The sequence below is a fragment of the Crassostrea angulata genome, chromosome 1 (assembly GCF_025612915.1).
Source record: "Crassostrea angulata isolate pt1a10 chromosome 1, ASM2561291v2, whole genome shotgun sequence".
In the NCBI taxonomy this organism is placed as follows: Eukaryota; Metazoa; Mollusca; class Bivalvia; order Ostreida; family Ostreidae; genus Magallana; species Magallana angulata.
Window position 1 is genome coordinate 40,187,643 of NC_069111.1, and position 22,508 is coordinate 40,210,150.

General features: G+C 35.0%; 1 protein-coding gene across 5 annotated transcripts; it reads left to right on the top strand.

Moving 5' to 3' along the window:
* The first annotated feature begins 1,620 nt into the window (after nucleotides 1-1,620).
* Nucleotides 1,621-21,469, top strand: LOC128166440 (uncharacterized). Of its 5 annotated transcripts, none has more exons than XR_008241167.1 (6): nucleotides 1,621-1,763; nucleotides 2,751-2,915; nucleotides 5,710-6,821; nucleotides 6,982-7,283; nucleotides 8,667-9,294; nucleotides 9,369-9,507. XR_008241167.1 is itself a non-coding variant. In XM_052831647.1 (6 exons), the coding sequence occupies exons 2-6, from the start codon at nucleotides 2,787-2,789 to the stop codon at nucleotides 17,342-17,344; spliced, it is 2,607 nt and encodes an 868-aa protein (XP_052687607.1). In that variant the 5' UTR covers nucleotides 1,621-1,763; nucleotides 2,751-2,786; the 3' UTR covers nucleotides 17,345-17,460. The 5 variants fall into 5 exon arrangements, 4 of the variants coding, with proteins under 4 accessions (XP_052687607.1, XP_052687780.1, XP_052687697.1 ...); XM_052831647.1 differs by lacking the exons at nucleotides 8,667-9,294; nucleotides 9,369-9,507 and adding exons at nucleotides 16,154-16,243; nucleotides 16,371-17,460; XM_052831820.1 differs by lacking the exons at nucleotides 8,667-9,294; nucleotides 9,369-9,507 and adding exons at nucleotides 10,308-10,886; nucleotides 11,064-11,198.
* The last annotated feature ends 1,039 nt before the right edge of the window (nucleotides 21,470-22,508 follow it).

Below are 22,508 nucleotides of genomic sequence, written 5' to 3' on the forward strand. Positions count from 1 at the left end.
TAAGAGGGGTTGGTGGTCGTGGCCATTTTTAGACTGTATTGATTTCCTTTAGAAGAAGAGCTCTATTTAAAATTATAGGAAAATATCCAAATTTAAAAGTTTGAAGATATGGATTTTTTCTTTACTAAATAATGGTTATAGCTTAATTAACAAATCATATCTTAACTTTTTAGGTAGATCTGATGGTTAACTTGTTGACCATCCAGCCTCCTTAAAAGAAAACTTTCCTTTTTCCTATCACATACATGCATCGAATGTGTCATAAAACACTGGTAATTAAGAGAGTAAAAAAGTCATGGTTATACAGATGATGAAGCATTCCATCATAATAATATTCCCCATAATTCGATTTCCTCAGAGTATCTCCTGTTTGCATTCAAATTATTGACCATTGCGGCGGACATTAAATCTTTGACGTTCCGCGGCAGATATCCGGTGCTTGACTCTTGATGTGATAAACAATATCATTTGAAGTCTTTGTTGAAACAATTTTCGGCTGAATTCATTTTTATAACAGAAGTATGTCTTTTCGATGAACAGCAAACAAGTTAACAAAAAATCAGAAACGAAAACATGGAGAAAAATCAAAGACTAATCGTCGGGTCTCAGAAATTAAAACATCCCCTAACACAAAATGTACTCTCTGTCCCCCTTTAATGTGACATTAATTATTTAAACAACTGAAGAATCAATATCTGAAAATGCCATTAAATTGCTGTCTTTCTATTTTCCTTTCCTTCTCTCTGTCATTATTCAAATACGACGAGCAATGACGATGACAAAAACATTATATTTTCAGTGTTTTATTTTCATTGTTTTTAAGATGATGTAAAATCCTTAATCGTTTTTTTAACGTAAAGATGAAGTTGACAACGTCACTCCAACGTGTTAGAAAACAAAATTTTAACTAAATTCCTTACTTAATGGTATTTTTTCTTATCATTTCTTCAAAACAATGCAAATTTATTGAACTCATATTAACGGGACACCAATGTTAATTTAGGCTAATTTCTGTTTCGTTTTACTCTCTTAATTAAAATCTCAAAAATTTGAGAAGCTTCCGAAAGTTTGTTCTCTTGACCCCAAATATGGCTTCATTCTAAACATTTTGGTCTTTATGGCCATAAGGCGCCCTGAATTCCCTGCCACTGGAAATCCCGCATGCATACATAATTGCATGTACATCTCATATGAAATTAACAGTTTACACTACACAATGTACTTACACCCCCCCCCCCGGAAAAAAAATTCTGGATCCGCGCCAATTGTTTGATACACGACCATTGCTATATCTACATGTTCATTATTTACAATGTCTTTTTAATATAATTGAAGATATCAATTGAAGTTATTCTTTTTTTTCCAATATATTGGTCATTAATTTGAGAGTCCTGTTGTTCATGATTTACAAAATAAAAATAAACATTTGTGTCATGTACATCCTGTATTTTTGGTCGTGACTTCATATAATAAATTTTGCCTTTTCTTCGAAGTCTCCTAGTTTTACAGTTCGGCACATGTTCAAACAAGTTCTCGGGCAAATTAATCACGTGATTATGATTTTATCATATTTCCCCGCAAGTGCCCCATTATTTCGACTGCGCATTGGTGTTGCGCACATATCATAACAGGCCGGATTGTAAATCGATGGAGGGAGAAAGATGTTCAGAAAATCAGACAAATATTTTGAATAATCAGAAATTGACGTGACTCTTGTACACCAAATTTAGTTGTTTTGTAAGGAAAGAATCATTTTGGAAAAGGTAAATATATCAGTATATCATTTAAAACCCACGTTTTGACCGATATATCTGAGGTACCTTAGCGTATGTGAATCGTGAACATCAGGCGGCCATTTTTATTTTCTTTGTTCACAGCAAAGCCCAATCATGAACTTCAAACAAAAATTGGTGAATATGTCCGTCGTAATTGATTTATTTAGGATGACCAATTAAGCTTTAGGGATATTTAAGGTTTGTTTTTCATTTAGTTTTGAACATTACTTAAATCAGGCTATTTTGAATCCCAGCATGTTCAAAATGACGTTACATGTAAAATGCATATCCAATATGATATATGTATATGAATATATTTTTGCGAAAAAGATTGGAGAATCGTGCAGTTTTACTACCAAGGTTCCTCTTCTCAAGGAATTTAAAATATTATGTTCATATCTGGGGTATACCTATCTAATGAACCTTTTGAAATATAGTTCTAATTTTTGTAGAATCAACTTCCAAGTTGAACTAAAGCTGCGAGGCTTTGCATCTTGAATCCAATGCAATTCATTCCATCATCAAATAAAAAATGATATCCCAGTCATTCTGTCGTAAAAGTTTGGTGATTCCAAGGCCCCCGCCCCTTCAAGTTCATATCAATCTTGACGCCATCCCCAATTTTGATACACCTGTTCCGTCCCTCATAGGCTTATAAAGGGTTTAATTTTGTCCTCTTCATTGTCAATTAATTCAGGCCACGAGTTGTTGTCAAACCATTCCCATATTTTGTCAAAACCATTCCCTGTCTATTTATTTCTGCATAAAGGGCAGATAACTACTCTTTCAAATATTTTAGTTTGATACCATATAAAACAATCTGCTGGTTTACTCATATTGTCTACTTTTATTCAGATTTTAATGATTTATTAAATTTTGATTTTTCTGTGATCCATTTATGTAATACTGAAGTAATCAGAAAAAGGCAAACTAACTATTAAAAAAAAAAATGTCCATGTCATGATTTGCTTGTAGATTTGAGTCACTGCTGCAACAAACCTAGACATCAAGATGAATTGTTACCAAAAGTTCTACACCAACCAGATCCATTCCAGCTCTTTGCTTTGCCAGTTGGCAACTATGTGGAAGAGCCAGGTACTCTGTGATGCAATCATCAGAACTGGACCAGTTATTACAAGGGTAAATATTTGTAAACAAAAGTACTGAATGATGAATGGCATGATATTATATTATTATACAATTATTGCCATTTCTGTGGTCAATATGATGATTAAGCTGCCCAAGAAGCATATTCTCTAAGCCTGAAGGGCAAGGTGAATATTGGTCTTAGAGGGTAGGCTAGCAAAATCATCCTATTGACTCAATACAGCAATAATTGTTTTATTATATGATTCAGTGACAAATTGATGCAGATCCTCAAAAAAACCTCTTAATACCCTTTATGTAGTCTGAAGTCATAGCCGAGTATTGAGTTATGCAAAATTCCATTGGACAACGGGAATAATTATAACTTATATCTGCATTTTTGAAATTCCGAGTTTATTTTTAGTCCACTGTAGACAATTTCACAAAATCAAATGTTATATTCACCTCAAAAGTCACATGCAGGTGAATGTAACTTTTTGGGGGAGTGGGGGGGATGTTAAATTTCAGCCAGAGAGTTAGGAATTCATCATATGATGAAGCTCTTTGTTTGTCTGTAGATACTTAGTACTAAGAAAAAATAGAAAATGCTGTATAAAAGTGTTACTTTTTCCTGTTTTTTTTCTTCACCCTTTTACACTGGCAAACGGTTTCAACCGGTTTTGAATTCGCTTAGACTCAGTTGTGGTAAAAGAGAGATAAGATTGAACAATTCTGCCATAGTAATAAATTGAAAAATGAGTATTGAATTGCTAAGATGAGGAATTGAGACTGTCTTATAGACTTGAGCTCACATGAGCTTTTCTAATTGTCTTGTGTCTGGTTTTCACATTGTTGTGTATGTACCGGGTACCTCATTGTTGAGTCCTTTGCATGTCTTGTTTTGTGGCTCCAAAGGACTCGGCATTGTTAAATATGCCATTAGAACCTTGGGCTTGAGTTAGTTGTGTCAGATGTGTGACCTATCTATAGCATTTTCAGCCATTTAGTCATGGATTACTGAAATCAAAAAGATTTTACCTTCTCTAAAACTGTGTCTTCACAATCTGTGCATATTTTGCCTGAGCTAAGAAGCATCATTTTCAGCTTGTTTTGATACAAGAGGTTGATAGTCTCATCATTGAGACTATCCAATGATTTGTTGAATTGCTGTATTAAATTGAATGCAAAACTGATTGTAAAGACTTGATAAGTCATTGATGTTCAATATCTATATTAGATACAGCTGTCGCTTTACTAAGAATTGACAGACCAGGGCTCGACATTAACGCTTGTCCGCTTGTCCGGTACCAGTTAAAAAAATATACGGACAAGTGAATATTGCTTGCCACTTGTCCGACTGGACAAGTGCATTTTTATGTAAAGAAGTCTCCAACATTTTTAAAAGTAAAGAAAGTTTTGTGATAAGTTTATCTGTAGTCCCGTTATAAGTTTATCGATTAGTTATTTTGAATTTGATCCCGACTTCAAATTGAATCAATTGAGTTACTCTTGATCGGGATCGAAGTTCACTAATTACAAACAACTTTCAATATTGATCTGTAAAGATGTGGATCTTAGTTCTTACACAGTACCAAACACACATGTTATCAAAAAGAAAGGAAGAATAGGTAGCAAAGATAAACTTAAAAGGATTATGGAAAGAAATGTAATTTACATTAGGTTTCATTCATCATTGATAGACTATGATGACTTTTTATGTTTAGTTTAAAAAACAGATGAGAAATCAATTTAAGAGTTACATGTATTTTAAAATTTAAAATGTCTTGTAATTTGCCATGACAAAGCTACAGCTGACAAATCATGTTTAATGTTATATGGAACCAATACATTTAGGAAAGACACTTTAAGTTTCCATTTAAGAAGTCAGGTTATTAATTATGGCAAGAATAATCGATAAATGACTTTATTTTAGTTATACAGAACTGTAGTTTTCAAGTTGACAATATTTGATCTTTAATACTGAAAAATTTTTGGACAAGTGAAGTTGAAGTTCGGACAAGTAAATATCTTGGTCACTTGTCCGAATGGACAAGTAGGAAAAAAAGTTAATGTAGAGCCCTGCAGACCTTAGAGCGTCAGTATTTCCCATACAAAAAAACTTGAAATTTACGTCACAACAAAAATTGTGCTTGTTTTGGAACGTTTATCCTTATTTCCCGAGATATGCTTTGGAAATACACGATACCATAACATTCTTGTTCCCAATTTTTAAAACTGAGAAATCCCAATTTTACTGCAAAAAAAATAAAGTTAAGACAAGCCTCAAATAAAAAGTTTTGCAAGTGTCTAAATGTTTTAGGCCTAACAAAAAAATAGGTTTGTTTCCGCTTTCCCGACCGACCCTAACTTAAACCATCCGACCCCCCAAAAAAAATTTCGAGTTTTTTTTCGTAAATTTCCGTTTTTTGTTAAAAAATTTTTTTTATCCGATTTTAAAATTTATTGTGTACTCTAATTTTAAGTCGTAAAAACGCTTATAGAACTTATTTAGATGTCATCAGTGTTGTGTAGATGTTTGTTATTTACAAATGGCAGCACATGTCTTGCCAGTTGAGCTTGAGAAATGTTCCCACCAGCCGTGGAAAAAGTTCATCATTAATATTTTCCTCTGGGCTTTCATTAAGTCATATATGATGGAGAGGGAGAAAAAAAAAGCCTACCTACCGACCCTAATTTTTTTCAGCCTGTAAGCGGAAACAAACCTATTTTTTTGTTAGGCCTTACTTTCTGTTAAATCAAAAATAGCATATATTATAAAAGTGCTGTCATACATGTTTCAGGTTTCATAGTAGACATCAGATTGATGAATAACTTAATTTTGTTTTAGGCTCACAGAGTTGTTTTAGTTGCTGCTTGCCCTATGTTACAGTCTATGGACAATGCATCCATGGGTTCACACCTTGAAGTTCGCTTAGCAGCTGAAATAAAACAAGATTCCATAAATACGTTCCTACAGTACCTGTATGAAGGCTTCATGATGCTAACAGAAGAAAACTGCAGAGATGTGGAGAAAATAGCTCGTCTGTTGCAAGTGGACAGTGTAATCAAATGTTGTGCTGACTTCCAAAAATGTCTAAATGCTGCAACTGGTGCACCAGTATCAAAGGATACCCAATACAAGTACACATCCTATGACATGCTTGAATTTCGTCATGTCAGGTCATCAGATTTACAGAAGAGCATAAACATGAAGAGAATGTCCAGCTTCACCGGCCCTTCAAGTCCAGGCAGCAAGAGGCAAAGAATGGGTAGACCTTCTAGTCCACATATTGATTCACATTCCTCTAGTCACAGAGCAGATGACACATTATCCATGGCCCACAGTTATCGTAATAGCCAGCCAGACCCTTGGGATAGAGTGCCTAGATTAGGAGCAGGGACAAGGCCTGCTGCACAACCAGGGGTCATTGATATAGTTGAGGATTGCCTTGAAATCATTCAAACAGAAGAACCAGAGAAAGATGCTAGAGGCATGATCAAACCAGATTCTCGACCCAAACAAAAGTCTGTCTCCATTGGGGTATCCAGCCAGATGAATGCTAACACTGATGTTCATGTTGTCAACATATCAGACCCTGGTGGTTCAGTGGGACCACCAAAACAGGTCACCGCAAATGGTTCTCGGGGCTCCATTACAGTAAACCCTCTTACCATGTTCAGTGAACCTCCTCCTTCACAGGGTCCTGCCAGGGCTCCAGACTGTTCCAATGATGTCCAAGTACCAAATTCAGTACCAGTTTCAGAAACAGCAAGGAAAGAAAACTTTGTACATGCTTTGACACCTCAACCACCTCAACAACCTGTGTTTCCAACTATGACTCCAATCTCCAGGACAACAAATAAACCATTCGCTGCAGGGAGTGCCACCCAGGTTTCCACAGCAGAGAGTGGAGCCAAAAACCCAGCCGAAAATGATGGCGAGGAATCACAGGATCAAGGGTGGGTTACATACGAAAGGTAGAATTAAAGATATTAAAAGTTGATTATGTGAAAGATAAATGAAGTCAATCATGATGCTTGTTACAGGCAAATAAGTGCATGTGTTCGCTATCTCTCATCACTGTACATTTGAAGTTAAGTATGATGCATTGATTTGTAGAAACAGAATTGAGTTATCAGAAGAGTTGTCTCCCAGCTCCTCTGCTGACAAGCCCCCTGATATCAGTATAGTTAAAGTGGAATCTGCAGAAGGACACACTGGTGGACTCGATATGTTTGTGGACATGCCAGAAGAAGCTATGATGCGAATGAAAGCTGGAATGGATGACAGCATGGAAAATGAAGATGAAAGTGACCCCGAGCATGACCAGTCCCAGGATCTACAGCGTGACGACATGTCCAACGAGGCCAGCAATGTCAGCGGCGATCAGAACAACTCATGGTACATAGGACAGTTTAAGGGTCAGTACAATTTGCATTACCTAGAACTGTAGTTCCATTAAATAAATCCAAGGTTATGTGTTGTGGCTGTTGTAAATGATTTGTGTGATTTTTTTTTTTAGTTTGAATGTTAAAGGAAAGTTGAAAAATATGAGAAAATTTAAAAAAAATGAAAAATCTGCTGTAATTTTAAATGTGCACATCTCATAACAACCATAATGCATGAATACATTTCAACAAGAAAGAGCATTGACAAATCACCTATTAACTTAAAAAGAAAGCAAAGTTGTCCTTTAAAGTAATCATAGAATATATTTTTTTTATTTACACATCAAACAGCTTTTTCTTAATTTTATTTTACTGGTGGTGATTTTGATATTAAAAATATAAATGGAAAATAAATTTGATTTGGAAGGAAAGAGAAATATCGTTTTTGTGGAAAAAGGTAAGGGAAGTTAAAAATGAAGAACAGCCTTGGATTTATTTGTAGTGTAGTTGAGCTTCCACTAATCTTCAACACTTGTGTTCATAAGCACCAATATTAAAAAAAAATGTGAGATATCCTTTGTAGATCCAAAAAAACAATTTTTCAATAATAGTCGCATAAGAAAACTTGGTGTTGCAACTCTGATAATGATACGATTTTTCTATGCAGTAAACAAACTTAACTTATAAAATGATATCTTTATTTATAATCCTATACCCCCCAAAAATGTTCATCAAAATTTACATAATTGTCTTTGAATATCTGATAATTTCACCTCCATGTGATGGATAGATAAGGATATCTTACAAAAACATTGTAGTTGTGGTCAGTGTTGTGTTCTATTCTTTTGAAATTAACTTTTGTGATGGGTAGTAATGCTTAGTTTGGCTAAAATGCTTTTTAGGTCATAGAAAATGAATTCAAGTCTGTCTTCAGTGATGGAAGACTCTGTTAATTGTCTCTAAAATCTATTCAACCTAAGCAGCTTGTGTATGAATTTGGTTGAAATCTCAAATTATCCAGAAAACCAATTTGAAAGCAGTGGTCTCTAACACATGAGAAAATTACGAGAATGAAAGATGAGGAATTATGTGAAATAGTGAAGGTGTGGAAAGACATGGATTCTTTCACAGCTTAGTGAGAATATGATGGGCCATTTCTTTGTTGTTGGTGCCCCTCATAAGTAAACATCTGCAGGTTTTTGTTAACAAAATTGATGGTTTGAAATCTTTGAAGCTGTTTTGGTCATTATATTTCCTTTTTTTGCATTATCCTCCTTTCCCTACCCTCTAAGCATGTCAAGTTTCATATAAATGATGAACAATTTAGAAGACACACTATCAATAATTAAAAGTTAATCAGAAAGCAAGGGCAAAATTTGGTCAATTTTCTGATGTCTACTTTTCTGTATCTTTCAGGACAGGATAGTAGACCAAAGAATGTTGACCAGCAACAAATTCACATTAATTCTCCCCATAATGACCCTGATTTTAAAAGACAAACCTCTTACCATTCTGTGGCTATATCAAAATATGAGACATTCCCCTCTATCCCTGATTCCTTGATCTCGCAATGTAGTTACAGTGAGAAAGTTTCTCTTCCAAATTCAACCCCAGCTCAGTGTTTCAGCGTTCAAAATCCTTCTGACAGTATTCACAAACTTGTTCGACTTGGTGGAAAGCAGAGACCCTGCGCTCTTTGCAAGCGATTCTGCAAGAAGACACCATGTGGCGACAATATCCGAACATACTACAAATGTGAAAAATGTGATGTACCTTTATGTAAAGGACCCATTAGGAATTGCTACAAGGAATTCCATGAAAACTTTGGAGAAGAAACTGAATATGTTGTGTTAGAAAACACAATGCACAAGTGATTGAATGTCTCTAATGTAGAAATGGATACAGTGGTATGGATTTGAGCAGCTTGATGGCAAATAGCAATAAACTCTGCAGAATTGTCAGTAAGGGGCCTGCATGATCTGAGAGCTGTTGTTTGAGTTGAACATTGTAGCTGTTGAAGTGTTTTCCTCCGTGTTTCAGATGAGTAAGCATGCATTAACTTTCCATACAGAGAATGTTTCCTGATGAGTGACTGAAAGCTTTTTCTTCTTTCTCCAGATGGCAACCCAAACCAAGAGTTAGGCTTTCAGTGCACCGTATGTGGAAACTCTTATAAGCTCTTCTCCTCCCTCAAGAGACATATGAAGAAACATGATAGTGAGCCCCAACATGTGTGCCCTGTGTGTTACAAAACATTTTATAATAAATGGGAAATGACTCGTCATCTCAATAGAACTCATTACCATCAAGACATTTGAACATGATCTTACTTTGAGGTGTATATGTCTCATACAGTTTTATTTCTGGTTTCAACCCATGGTTAAACTGTGTTGTTGATGTACTGTTGTACTAGTATTTGTTTGGTATATGTACATTTAAAAAGTTTTTATACACTTTTTTTGTTAAAACTGTGTTTATTAATTCCGAAATAAATGAAGTGTTATTGATTGAGTATTCAGTGTTTTCATAAAGTAAGAGGACTATAAAGGGAGATGTTTCTGATGGTAGGATCAACACTTTTCCTTTTCTCTTTCGCAGAGGATTTCAAGTGTGAAGTTTGCGGGAAGTCTTATCAGCTCAGATCATCCTTAACAAGACACTTAAAGACTCATAATCCTGTCCCAGGATTTGTGTGTCATGTTTGTAGAAAGGGATATTACAATAAATGGGAATTGGCTAGACATTTCCGACAAAGCCATGTTCAATAGACAGTATGCATTGCTCTTTTTTGTTGTGTTGAATGTTTCAGTCTTTAAAGTGAATGAGTGTTTTTCTTTGCTTTTTGTTTTATGTGGAAAGGAGAGGCTTCATTTTTATCTTTCGTATCTTGTTCTAGTCAATCATCATCGATTCAAATAAAACGTAGCCAGTTGCATTACTTTGTATTCTTGTCACGAAGAAATAGGGCTTCTGGAATGAAATATTACATTATAAAAAATATATTGAGAACCACAGAAAGGGAAGGTCTTGAATAACATGGGCGTCTTTCTCTTTCAGCATTCCCTATGAGTGCCAGGGACGATAATGTGAAAACTCAAACAGCTTTGGAATGCTTGGGGGTTCCCAATCCTGCTGAACATTATCTTGTTAAAACCGAGAAGAATAGCAAAAAGCTGTGTGAATTCTGCAAGCAGAATAGGAATAAATCCAAAGGGGGCTGGTGGGTCTATACACGTTACATGTGCAAAGATTGTAAAATTCCTTTATGCAATAGAAAACCCTGCTTGTTTTTCTTCCACCGGGATACCGTGTTGAAAATTTCACAAACATATCCGAATGTTACAAAGGAGAAGTTTCTTGAACTCTGGATGGAAGCCATAACGAAAATACAAAATGGTGGCAAGGGTCGTATTGCTTCTAATTGGATGGACACTTATCCTTCTATTGTTCACTCAACCTCTCATGTGTCAATATCGGAGCAATTCAACCAATCAAACTTTGACTCGAATTTTCGTTTACAAGTTCCATTGAGTCTTTATTCTCACCAAAATATGGCACACCCCTGCAATGAAGATTGGGAAAGTGGCAGTGACTCTTATTCTGATTATAAGGTGGATAAAGATCAGTAAAAATATGGTGCGTTTTTATTTGTGGATTAATGTCTTTCACAATGTAACAGTTCTGTATAATGCTGGGTGTGGGTTCCCTATTAATATTGTAGTATTCTAGTGGGTCCAGAAACTCATAAGATATAATCTATAAAACTCTTTCTATAGTATTTCTTCATTCTATCATCTTCCTTTCTCCTTTCAGGAGCCCGCAGACATCCCCATCATATGCCCTTCAAACTAGAAGAAAACTCAGAATCGGCGTCCGCAAATTATGCAGTACATCGCATTGTTAGGAACTTTGAAAATAAGCCTAGAATATGTGTACTCTGCAAATTACATAGCATAAAGACTGTTAAGGGCTGGAAGGTTTATTCCAGATTTCATTGTGACACATGTGATGTGCCACTCTGTACAGGTGAACGAGATTGTTTTGAACAATACCACCGTCTTCTGGATTTAAATCCAGACTTTATGAACTTAAAGAAGCCGCCATTGAGGAGCCCTTCTTCCCGCCAAAAATCAAGAAATTCAAAAGCGGAAAGTGACTCTGTTAGCACTCTCAGTGTCCAAGACCGAAGTGTAGACCAGCCAGTATTTCCAAGCCAGCAAATATACTACTGCAATTCAGATACTGACATTAATTGATAATTATTCTTTAAGATTGCCTATGACTTGTATCAATTTTGAAGAGATCATACTTAAAAAAAGAACTGAGGGGGTACTATTTCTATTGTAAATAAGTGGGTTGCTTTCAACAAGTATTGTTAATGCATGTCTTGTAAAATTTGTCTGAAAGAATTATTGCAGAAAGCATGCATTGGACATGTTGTAATGTCTTTTATGAAGGAAAAACATCCAATGAATTGTTTTGTGTGAATGAATGGCCTGATTTTTTTTTTATTATTGTTGAGCACTGTAATTAAGGGGAAATATCGTCCAGTTTTTCACATAAGAAATTGACAGAAAATTCTTTATGTTTCAGGCCATTCATTTGTCATTAAATCGTCACTGGCATCGCCTGATCCCTTTTACAGTGCTGACGGTCATCAGCCTGTGCGTATTGAGGCCGAGGAGTCGTCGACTCGCCGTAAAATGTGTTCTTTCTGCAATTTTCAGGGGAAAGTAACCCCATCTGGTTTGAAAATAAGAACTCGGTTCAAATGTGCTGTCTGTGAAATTCCTTTGTGCACAGGAGAAAATAGGTGTTTTGATACTTTTCATAGGTTGTACTATGAAGGACGAGTAGCCATAGGCCCTGGAAAGAATTTAACCTTTAGTACAAGTGATTCTTGATATTTGAAATTCTAGTATATGGGAGAGGTGTTCTAGATATTTATGTGTATACATTTTGCAAAGATTTCTGTTATATTACAAGATATGTAACATATTTTAACGTCATATGCCAAATAAAAGTTATCTAAGTTTTCCTTCTGTGCGTTTATTTTCATTATTGGAGATTGTCAATACTTTTGATACCGTGTATTTGAAAACCTGGTGCTCGAATATAGATACATTGTTGGTTTTTTGGCATTGTTTATTTAAGCCCAAATGGCAATTTTGTTCCCATCTCATTGAAAAAGTGCCATTCAGTTTAGTTTTATTTCCTTTCAGACTTTAGTAATGTGACATTTGAAACCAGACATCACCGACCAACCCCAATCACAGCAACTGACACTTCTTCCAAGCGTAGACCATGTGCAAATTGTCGAATCAATAAAGTAAAGACCAAGTCAGGTTGGAGAAAGTTGACTCGGCACAAATGTCTTGGTTGCAATGTTCCCCTTTGTATAGAGAACAAAGAATGTTTTTTGGCATACCACCTGAAGATTTTGTTGCATAAAAGACACAGTCCACAAGATAGTGAGCCCAATTTATGTGTCACCTGTTTATTTAATGGAAACACTGTGTCTACCAATCATGTTTGTGGACCCTGCCGGATTCCTCTTTGCATTGATAAGGAATGTTTTAAAGATTTTCATGTGAACTTAGCCTCTGAAGTAGAACGCATGTCTCAGAGTTAGTGTGTAAGTGTAGAAAGTTTGGGTTGACTGCATCCACTTCTGTTTCCTGTTTTTGCTTGGGAGTGTATTGTAGAGGAAAGGAATGACATTGGTATTGTCTCTTTTCAGACAGACAATCCTTGTCCACATCACACCTTTATAATTATCACCAATATGACGCAGTTGAAAGTGTCCATGGTTCATTAATGGCAACGAGAAAACCAATCGAATTCCATCAGCATCTGGCAATGCAAATTGGCCGTCTTCGGAAAGAAAACAGTGATTTGGTGCGGCGTTCTCTTGCTTCCAAGGGGCATAGTCTTGATCCATCAGACCATAAAGCTGTTCACACAACAGCATACAAGCAGAAGCGATGCGTGTATTGTCAAATGAACAAAGTGAAAACAAGATCTGGATGGAAAGTGTTAACTCAGTATAGGTGCTCACAATGCGAAGTAGCGCTCTGTACAGGAGAGAGAAACTGTTTCTATTTTTATCACAAACAGTTCTTGAACATTGACACAGACTCGGCTAAAGAGGCTGTGTAAATGCTGCCATAAATTTGATGTAAATAAATGAATTTTCCATGGAACATGTGACAGTAATGTTGACAGTTTGACAGACGTTTATTTGATTTGAAATACAACGTACATATGAGTTTTGTAGTGTTTTTTTCTCATATTTTTGTAAAGAAATAACTTTCCTAATAGCAATTTGTTTTTGAGTATATACTCAATAAAAGTTTTCTTTGCACCAAAGCAAATGCATTCTTTTCACTTTTTCACTTGAGTTTGAGTAACCAAGAGGGAACCTTAGCAATCTCATTATTATCTGTAACATTTCCTAATAATGTTGGCAAAATTACAATCGCCGATTGTTAAGGTATTTGGAGAACGTTTGGTTGTAGATTATTTAATGAGTATTATAACTTCGTAACAGTACTCACAACTTGTGTTACACGCTAATAAATGAAACAACCACATACCAGAATTTTCCAGCTTCTGACTTGAGGTGAATGCATTATTTGATTATTGACAAGGTAACACTCACTAGGCTCTCGCTTGCTTCAGGTAGTATCCAACTTCTCCTAGTTCTAGTTGCTTTGAAACACTGGTCATGTAGAATTAAGTAGCTGGTATTGGTGAATTTAAAAGTTAAAAGGTAAATCCAGATTATAAAGACTTCAATTTTCACCACATTGAATTTTAAAAAAATTGTTATAATATTCACCAAAATCTTTGAAAGATTCATTTTAATTTGTTAAATTTTCATGCTCTTAACTTTAAAAGTGAAAGAAAATTTAATAATGATGATTCGGTTCTGAAATAATAAAGTTATGCATGTTTTACCCTTTATTATTTCAGAACCGACCTCTTCCCGACGAAAGAGCAAGAAAAGTGAGCCACGACACATTATCAAGGACCACCCGCCGTCCCCGGCAGAAATACAGGCTCTCAATGAGTTGTCTGAATACTCCCGCCGTCAGAGCTGGCCCTACAGCCCGAGTCTTGCGCCTGCGTTCAATTCCTTCAACGTAACACCCGCATTGTCCAACTCCATCCCTTACCCCCCTGTCACTATGAGTAATGCCGACCTGCAAAAACTAGACCACAAAATTGTTCACACTGATGGCTCCAAATACAAACCTTGTGTACTGTGCCAAATCAATAAAGTCAAAACCAAAAGCGGTTGGTATGTATACACGTACTATAAGTGTGACGTGTGCGACGTTCCGCTCTGTAAGGGTCGGGGCTGTTTTTACACGTACCATCAGAACATTCTACCCATCAAAAACGAACCGACTGAGATGACTCTTGGAAATACTTCATTGAAATAATTGGGGGACTGATGCTTGTAGGAGATACGAATAGAAAGTTGATAGTTTACAGACACTAGTACGTCAATAAGGTTAGAAAATTGTACAAAACATATCACAACATTGTACCTTTCCATGATTAGCGTTCGGTTGATATTTTCATCATCATTTGTTGTTGGAGGGGCATTTTTTCTACAAAACAAACTTCTGTGCATTAGATATTAGTTCACGGTCTTACCCGTCGCTTTATTCATTACCCGTCCACTTTTTTTTCCGGTCACATTTCGTATTCTTATCATTCATTCTATAGGCCTATATATATATATTTTTAGCGATTTTAGTTAATGTTACATTATATATTGTCGGACTTAAATGTTCCACGTTGGAAGCTGATATGTTCACTTACATTCCACTGACCTTAAACTTCAGATTTCAGTCTGAAGTAGCCCTCCAGATCTGTCGACTTGATAAAAGTCAAGTCCATTGACCGTATTGGTTATTATTTGTCCAAGTGTGTATAATAAAGGTTGTAGATTTGCTGTATATTCGTCTGACTAGAGTTCTTCCATCCAGTATAATGGAATGGTCTGTACAGAGTGCATTGTTTTATTTTATGTTTTTTTGGTTGTAAAATTGAATTTCAGCTAAGAACAAATAGAGATATTTTGTCTCTTATTTACACAAATTGATCAAAGATCTGCTATATTTAATTTTTATTCTTATGTTTGATATTTGTGAGTTTATACATTGTTTCTTGCATTTAAAACATAATTATGCTGTTTTTACTGCTGTGGTGAACCTTCCTATTATGAAAATTGTTGAACCATTTGAGAACAAAAATATTTATGACCAAAAAAATTAGTATATTATGCATATTAGATTTAACTTTTATAGTCTCTACAGTCTATTTTTATAGTGCATGTTTCATTGTTTGGATGTATTATGCTAAAAAAAAAAATATGAATATCTATAGATGACCATTTGAATTGCGCATTTTCGCAATAAATTTAGTACATGTACGGTTTTGTATATACGTTCGCTTTCCCAAATTACAATAATGGTCATACCAGTATTAGAATCTAGTTGTCTTTGAGCATTGTTATATATTTTCTGTGATTTAATGCTTTTGCATGACTTTATTTAGATATTTATTTGATATAATCTTTAGAATTTACAATAGAAAAGTTTGCATTTGTTTGACTTGTAGATTTATTTTGTATTAATAAAAGATCATAGTTTATTAAAAGAATTTTGTTGTCTTTAAAAAATCACAAAAAAGCGAAAAATATGTTACACAGAAAACAATTTATTGAAAAACTAAATGTTTTAGATCAAAAATAGAGAAAATGTTTCGAAGAATATTCCGAAAACAATAAAACGGTCCAATAACAGCTAAACTTTTAACAAATATCATAACGAATGCTGAATGTTTAATTTAAAGTTAAATCACGTGATTTATGAATGAACCATTCACAGGACTGAGCAGAGGAAATCATGATGTCAAAGGGGGCCCGAAGAATGTCGCGTGCACGATGGACGAGAGCATGGCCGTAAAACTATTTAGAGGTAAGACTTTTGAGTATGTTTAAAATTTGTGCATCTTTTTTTAGCTTAACTGCAATTGGTAGCAATTGAAAGATTTGTAAAAATTCATGTTAACAAATGAAATACTCGTATCAACAATTCTTTCCAGGGTGGCTAGCATCGTCTAACGTCTCGCAAAGTTTCGAACATTTCCAAGGCGCAGAGTTGAATGATCTTCTTTACCGATTTTACGTTGAAAGTTGCAACAAGCATCTAGACATGCATGGATTGAAGGAGGTTCGGGATGGCATATTCTGGTACCTTTCTGGATACACCACAACATGGAGCCATATCGTACAAGACAATACAATTTTTCAAACCTCAAACGATTGTTTGGAGTCTCTCGCCTCTCGCGAAAATTCGACAACAAAAGTGAAATTGCCACATAACAAAGTCCCGATGCTACACGAAGACATCAAAACTCTAATTAACTCCGGTCTTTTGACCAACAGAAATCCAGTAGGTTTGTTTAGGAAAGTCTGGTTTGATCTCGCCATACACCTTGGAATTGGAGGTCAAGCTGGCATGCGGGGTCTATCTGATGATTCTTTCATTGCGGAGGTAGACGAGAAAGGAAGGCGGTACTATCGGTTAAATCGTAACATCAATGTAGACAAGTCTAGGTCTTGTATGGAGATGCAATACTGGTGCTGGGAAAGTAGAATGTACGAGCTGCCTACAGACGTAAATTGCCCTGTGAAAACTTTGGATCTTTACTTAGAAAAAAGAAATCCACACAAGCGAGCGTTTTTTCAAAGACCGAAATCCAATTATGGTTCACACGCTGGGGCTATTTGGTTCGAATCACCGGTCGGCCACAGTTCATTGGCTTGTATGATGTCTCGCATGAGTGAGGAAGCAGGGTTGAAGCGCATTTATACTAACAGCAGTGTAAGGTATACTCTTGCCGATTTAGTCGAACAAAGTGGACACTCTGTTGAAGAAGTGTTGGGACAGAATCCTCGCAATAAAGCCACCAAAAGTGTCATCATTGTCCCCCCGTCATCATTGACATCTGACGAACACAGAAAGAACAGTCATCTTATTCATGGACTATTTTATGACAATCTTGTAAATGTGTAATACATATACCCTTTTAAAAGACGTATATTTCTGACTTAATAAACAAATATCACATTATTTCAATATAATGTGTACATTATTACTGAATAAAAGCATGTTAGGTCACCATAGCCACATAAGAGACCTAATTCTAACCATATTTTTCAGTCCATAGTAAATTTTTGATCCGTTTAACCTTTTTTAAAAATTACTTATTTAGTCTTGTCACAATTTGGGTGTGTCACCTATGCATAAAGATAGAAAAAAGGAAACTACCCTGTGATTTTCTGAGGAAAAATGAGGTACCTGAATCTGGGTATGATTTGATGCAACTTTGAAAAAATCTGTAATTTTTTAACATCTTGTACGTGAGTTATGAAAATGGAACCAAAATAATGAAAACCATAATTTAGGTGAACTAAATTTTCCAATATTATATTTTTTTTGAATTTGTGGATTTGGAATATTTTGTGTATTATCAAAATGAGCAAGGATGCATCTACCAACACTGAAATCAATCGTCGCTTCTCTTCAACCCCTTTTATGTGAAGACTTGTCTAATATTAAAAGGAATTTTAAGATCGCTCAAATTTTTGGAAATGCGTTTATTTGTCTCAGAAAATAAGACAATACATTGTGTCTTTATTTTTATCAGTTAGACAAACCATTCATGCATCAAGAGAAAGAATAACTGACTATGGTGCAAACTTCAGTAATTTACTGTAATTGCTGCGAATGCAATACAAATTACAAAAGAAATACCAACCATATGTTACACAAAATTTATTAAATGTATATTTCAGTTTAATTTTTTTTTGATTTCTGTGAATACGTGCAAAAGAGATCCACTGAATTTTGGCCCTATTCGTATGTGTAAAATAATAATTATACTGAGCGTAAAAATCGTATGGTATACACAATGGCGTGAAGCACGAGGATGGACGTCAAACGGAGCCAAAGGGCAGGTAATAATACCAATCATTGTAAAGACTGTTCTTATACAGATTGAATTTACACTAAAACGTGGGAATACGCGGTGTTTGTAAAAGCTTATTATTGCGTTGATAGAAAACAGATTGAAAAGCTCTTACTTCCTTTAGTTAAATTATAGTCGCTTATAGTTTTTGGTACTATACATGAATTTGATTTAAAGGTTAAATTTTCCGTTGTTATATTTCTTTGTTAGCTTGGTTTTTCTTAGTTGAAAAAGCATATTTGCAACCTACTCGACCAGCCACGATTTTAAACTGAAACTCACTGATGACGAACATACTGTGTTGATTCGCCACAATAACGACCCATCCGGCTTCCTTCCTCACCAATGACCCCCTCGCGCTAACATTCGTGCCAAAGAATAGAAGTTGTAGAACCTGTTTATCAATCGTTGTGAAATAAATAAAGTTCAGGTTTTCAGCGACCTGTCAGACGCCACACTTTGACTGTATGACGTTGTGGTCATACTATTGCACCAGCTTCCAACATTTCTTTTAAGTGTGTCTTATCTCCTCATACATTCCTTGTTGGATTATTCTTTAGTCTTCCGTAAAAGAAATATTGTCGAAGCTTAATTTTATGCTTTACTAAATAATCCCACTATCTGTAAAGGGTGTAGAAAAGATTTTACTATCTATTCAAAAGTCTTCAAAATGTTTTTGCCCAGACATCTTCGATAGCCAAGGGTTTTCGGTCCACCCCGCTCCCCGGATGAAGTGGACGGAAAACCCTTGGCTAGCATTGATGTTGCCAAAAAATTCCTCTGTAAAATTCTTCTTATTCAATGTAAGCTCGATGATGACATACTATGTTGATTCAGAAGCACTACTAAATGTAACGGATTCGATAGGTTGCATTGGCCCAGCTATACTAACAATTATTCTTTGAACTTTGTGTTATGTTCTGTTATCAGTTTTGAAAAACAAATTTCATTGTTTACTTATAAGATATTGCGTATAATATTTGTAATAAATTATTATGCAAAAAAAAAACATTTTTATGAAGTTTTGATAAGAATATTTGTACCATGCTGTTTAAGTACGGCGTATATTGTGACTTTCAGGGAAGACTAGATAGTTGTGACCAATTTTAGACGATATTGATTTCCTTTTAAGGAAGAACCGCCTTGTGTACAAGTGTAGGAAAATATTCAAAATTTATAGCAAATAGTATGGATTTTTTTCTTTTGTATGTAAAAATTTATATCAATAAAAATCACATCTAAAATTTTTTTAGATAGGTCTGATTAGTAATTTATTGACTACCCAGTCTCCTTAAGGTCAGACGACACGTTCCTCGAGAGTCTTTTTTGTATCTCCTCGTAATAAAGAGTTCCAATAAAAAATGTTAATTTTATAATTACTTGAAAATATTATAATTAAAATGATCAAAATTTACTTGGATTTGGTATATGTCTAGATGGTCGATGGGTTAGAACCGTGGCCGCTCACTGACAGAAGCGTATAGGTTCTAGAGGTCGTGAGTTCGAAGCCCCGCCCCGGCGGAGATATAGTTATAATATTGTGAGTTTCGCTGTGCTGTAGATGAATTTATTTTTATATCAGCAATTCAAGTGTATTTTCAAGAAGATTATATAGGAAATTGCATACTCTAGTATTTTGCAGAAATGCCTGGTAAGGTACCCTAATTTTTTTGCAAGAAAGCTTGTCAAAGTAGTAGTAAACCATTAACAAATTCCTGGAAAAAGTTATCTAAAATTGAGGAACGTGTCGTCTGACCTTAACGAATGTTATCATTTGTTGTGTGTTTTTACTACCTCGTTTAATACAGTTGAAAAGAAACTACACATTTCTTATGTGTTGTATAAGAAAAGACCCTTTTTTTAACACATCTCTTCTATGCAGTATTGTTTCTGTCGTTTCAGAATGGCTTTTGCATAATGGCTACAATGCAGACTTCGAAATGATTGATGCGTCCAAGTTAAATCTCATCCTCTGTCAATACTACGAGGACACCGTGTCCATTACCTGCACTCCTTTAGAAATCTTTCCATCGCTACTAACGCTCCATCTTAGCTCTGCCCCTTATTACCGCAACATTGACGTGGAAAATGACCCCGAGTTCAGGTCCTCCAATAGCATGTTAAGGAAGACCCCTGTTTATCTGGATGACGCCGAAAGGGGAGAGGTGGTTAACCAAAACATATCGATATCTTTTGCGGATTTGAGGAAAGTGTATGCGTCGCCGGTGCTGGGGCTGAACGATCGACATACCCTACAGAACAAAGTATGGCTCGATATCAATCTTTATTTCGGAGGGTTTACTCGCCAGTTGTTGCGTAACATGTCGAAGAAAACGTTTCATTGTTGTACAGACCTTAACAATGGGAGAAAATACTACAAAATACAAGATCCCAAAGTTGCACTGCAGTTAACAGCCAGAATGTATGAACAGCCTGGGAGTCCTTATTGTCCCGTCTATTCGTTCGAGCTATATTTATCAAAACTTAATACAGATTCAACGGTCTTCTTTCAGCAGCCAATGGGATATGAAGAATTTCAAAAAACAGGATTATGGTATTCTACCAGTCCGATAGGTAAAAACAATCAGAGTCGAAAGCTTACTAACATATGCCAGAGTGTTGGCATAAAATTAAACTTTAGGAACACGTCCATACGCCACTTGTGTCGCATTGTTCGGGAGAAAAACCCCGAATACACTCCACTGTACAGTGATCGACTCTTCCGAATTTTAACTTCTAATGAAATGGAGTCTGAAAGTTTAACAGGAGAAGACATGATGTATTAATGTCTGCATATTTTGAAGAAAAGAAAACAACAAACAAAAACGTAACCTAAAACATTTTACCGAATTGTTGTTGAACATACAGCGTTTTAGTACGTGGACTGCCAATACAAGGTTTGTCGTAGAAGCCTTACGTTTGATGACAGAATGGTATTTTTAAAAGTTCTTGTTATTTTTTTCCAAATAATAATTTAATAATTTTCTTCTTCCAAATATGAGGGGAAGAAGTTTTAAAAAGGGTCGGTTGTTGACATACAATTTGAACCTCCCGGAAAGGAAGAACTAAGTACGAAAGTACCTTAAATGAGTTTATTCAAAATAACGATCTTAAGAGTAATGCATGTGTGTTTGTAGCTTTTTATTAAATTAAAGCTTTTGAAACTTGGATTGTATTTGTAATTGTGACTAACCAGCCTTCTTAAAGTTAATTCAAACCATGAGAACCAAAACCCATTATACGTTCTGAGCTTTACATTGAATTTTAAAGAAAATAGTTGAAGAAATATTCAAGGATATCACCATGATAATTAATAGAATGAATATGAAAGCAAGCTAGTTCAAGAAAATTGAGGATTTAAAAAAAAAAAGAAGTTTCATCAAAATAAAACTGAAAGTTCTGTCGACAATAAAATGACGTCATATGATCTTCACTTTGAGCTACCTGTACATTGATATTGACGTTTGTTAAAATTAATAAAAACTAGACAGGTTTTTTAGTCGGTTGTTATACTACTTACATCTTTAAATGTGTTTTGGTCAGCGATGTTGCCCATGTTTCATTAAATAAGACTAAATATTGCAGATAATTGCTCAATCTAAATTCTCAATTATTTTGATATTTTTACATGATATAAGAAATTCATACTTAAACTGAACCAAAGTTATAAGTGTAAACCAAATAATTTTTCGATTAAATTCAGTAAACAGAAACGCAACCAAAAAGAGTTCTTCATTGATAACGATAACGGTGTGTAAAAATTCGCTGAATAGTGAGTATTTTATAAGACTTTAATACATCATTTTATTTCTTTATTTTAAAGTAATTCCATTAATTAAATATTATATGAATGTTTACAAGTTTTGTAAAATGTAATTATAAATAAATGTTAAATAATTACAAGTTTTGTAAAATGTAATTATAAAAAATGTTAAAAGATGTCAAGAATTTCATCTGATTTATTATTGATAATATTCTCGAACAAAACACCCACTTCTTTACATGACGATTTATGACTGTCATATGTTGCTTGGGAACCATTAATCTAAGAAACAAATTAGTCATGGTTCCTGCTTAATTATTTTCAGACAGTTCGTCCTTTTTGAAGTAATAAACATGTTCTCATTGTAATCGGTTAATAGACTTCGGAATACAATAGTCAAGTAGAATGGATAAATATATATATTAGTCGGGTATAATTGTGTTAAT

What these genes read in the sequence shown, in the direction of transcription:
- LOC128166440 (XM_052831647.1), top strand. Translation starts at nt 2,787, where the DNA reads ATGAATTGTTACCAAAAGTTCTACACCAACCAGATCCATTCCAGCTCT. An exon ending in CTGGACCAGTTATTACAAGG is followed by an intron (nt 2,916 to 5,709) that starts GTAAATATTTGT and finishes ATTTTGTTTTAG; the next exon opens with GCTCACAGAGTTGTTTTAGT. An exon ending in GAGGAATCACAGGATCAAGG is followed by an intron (nt 6,822 to 6,981) that starts GTGGGTTACATA and finishes ATTGATTTGTAG; the next exon opens with AAACAGAATTGAGTTATCAG.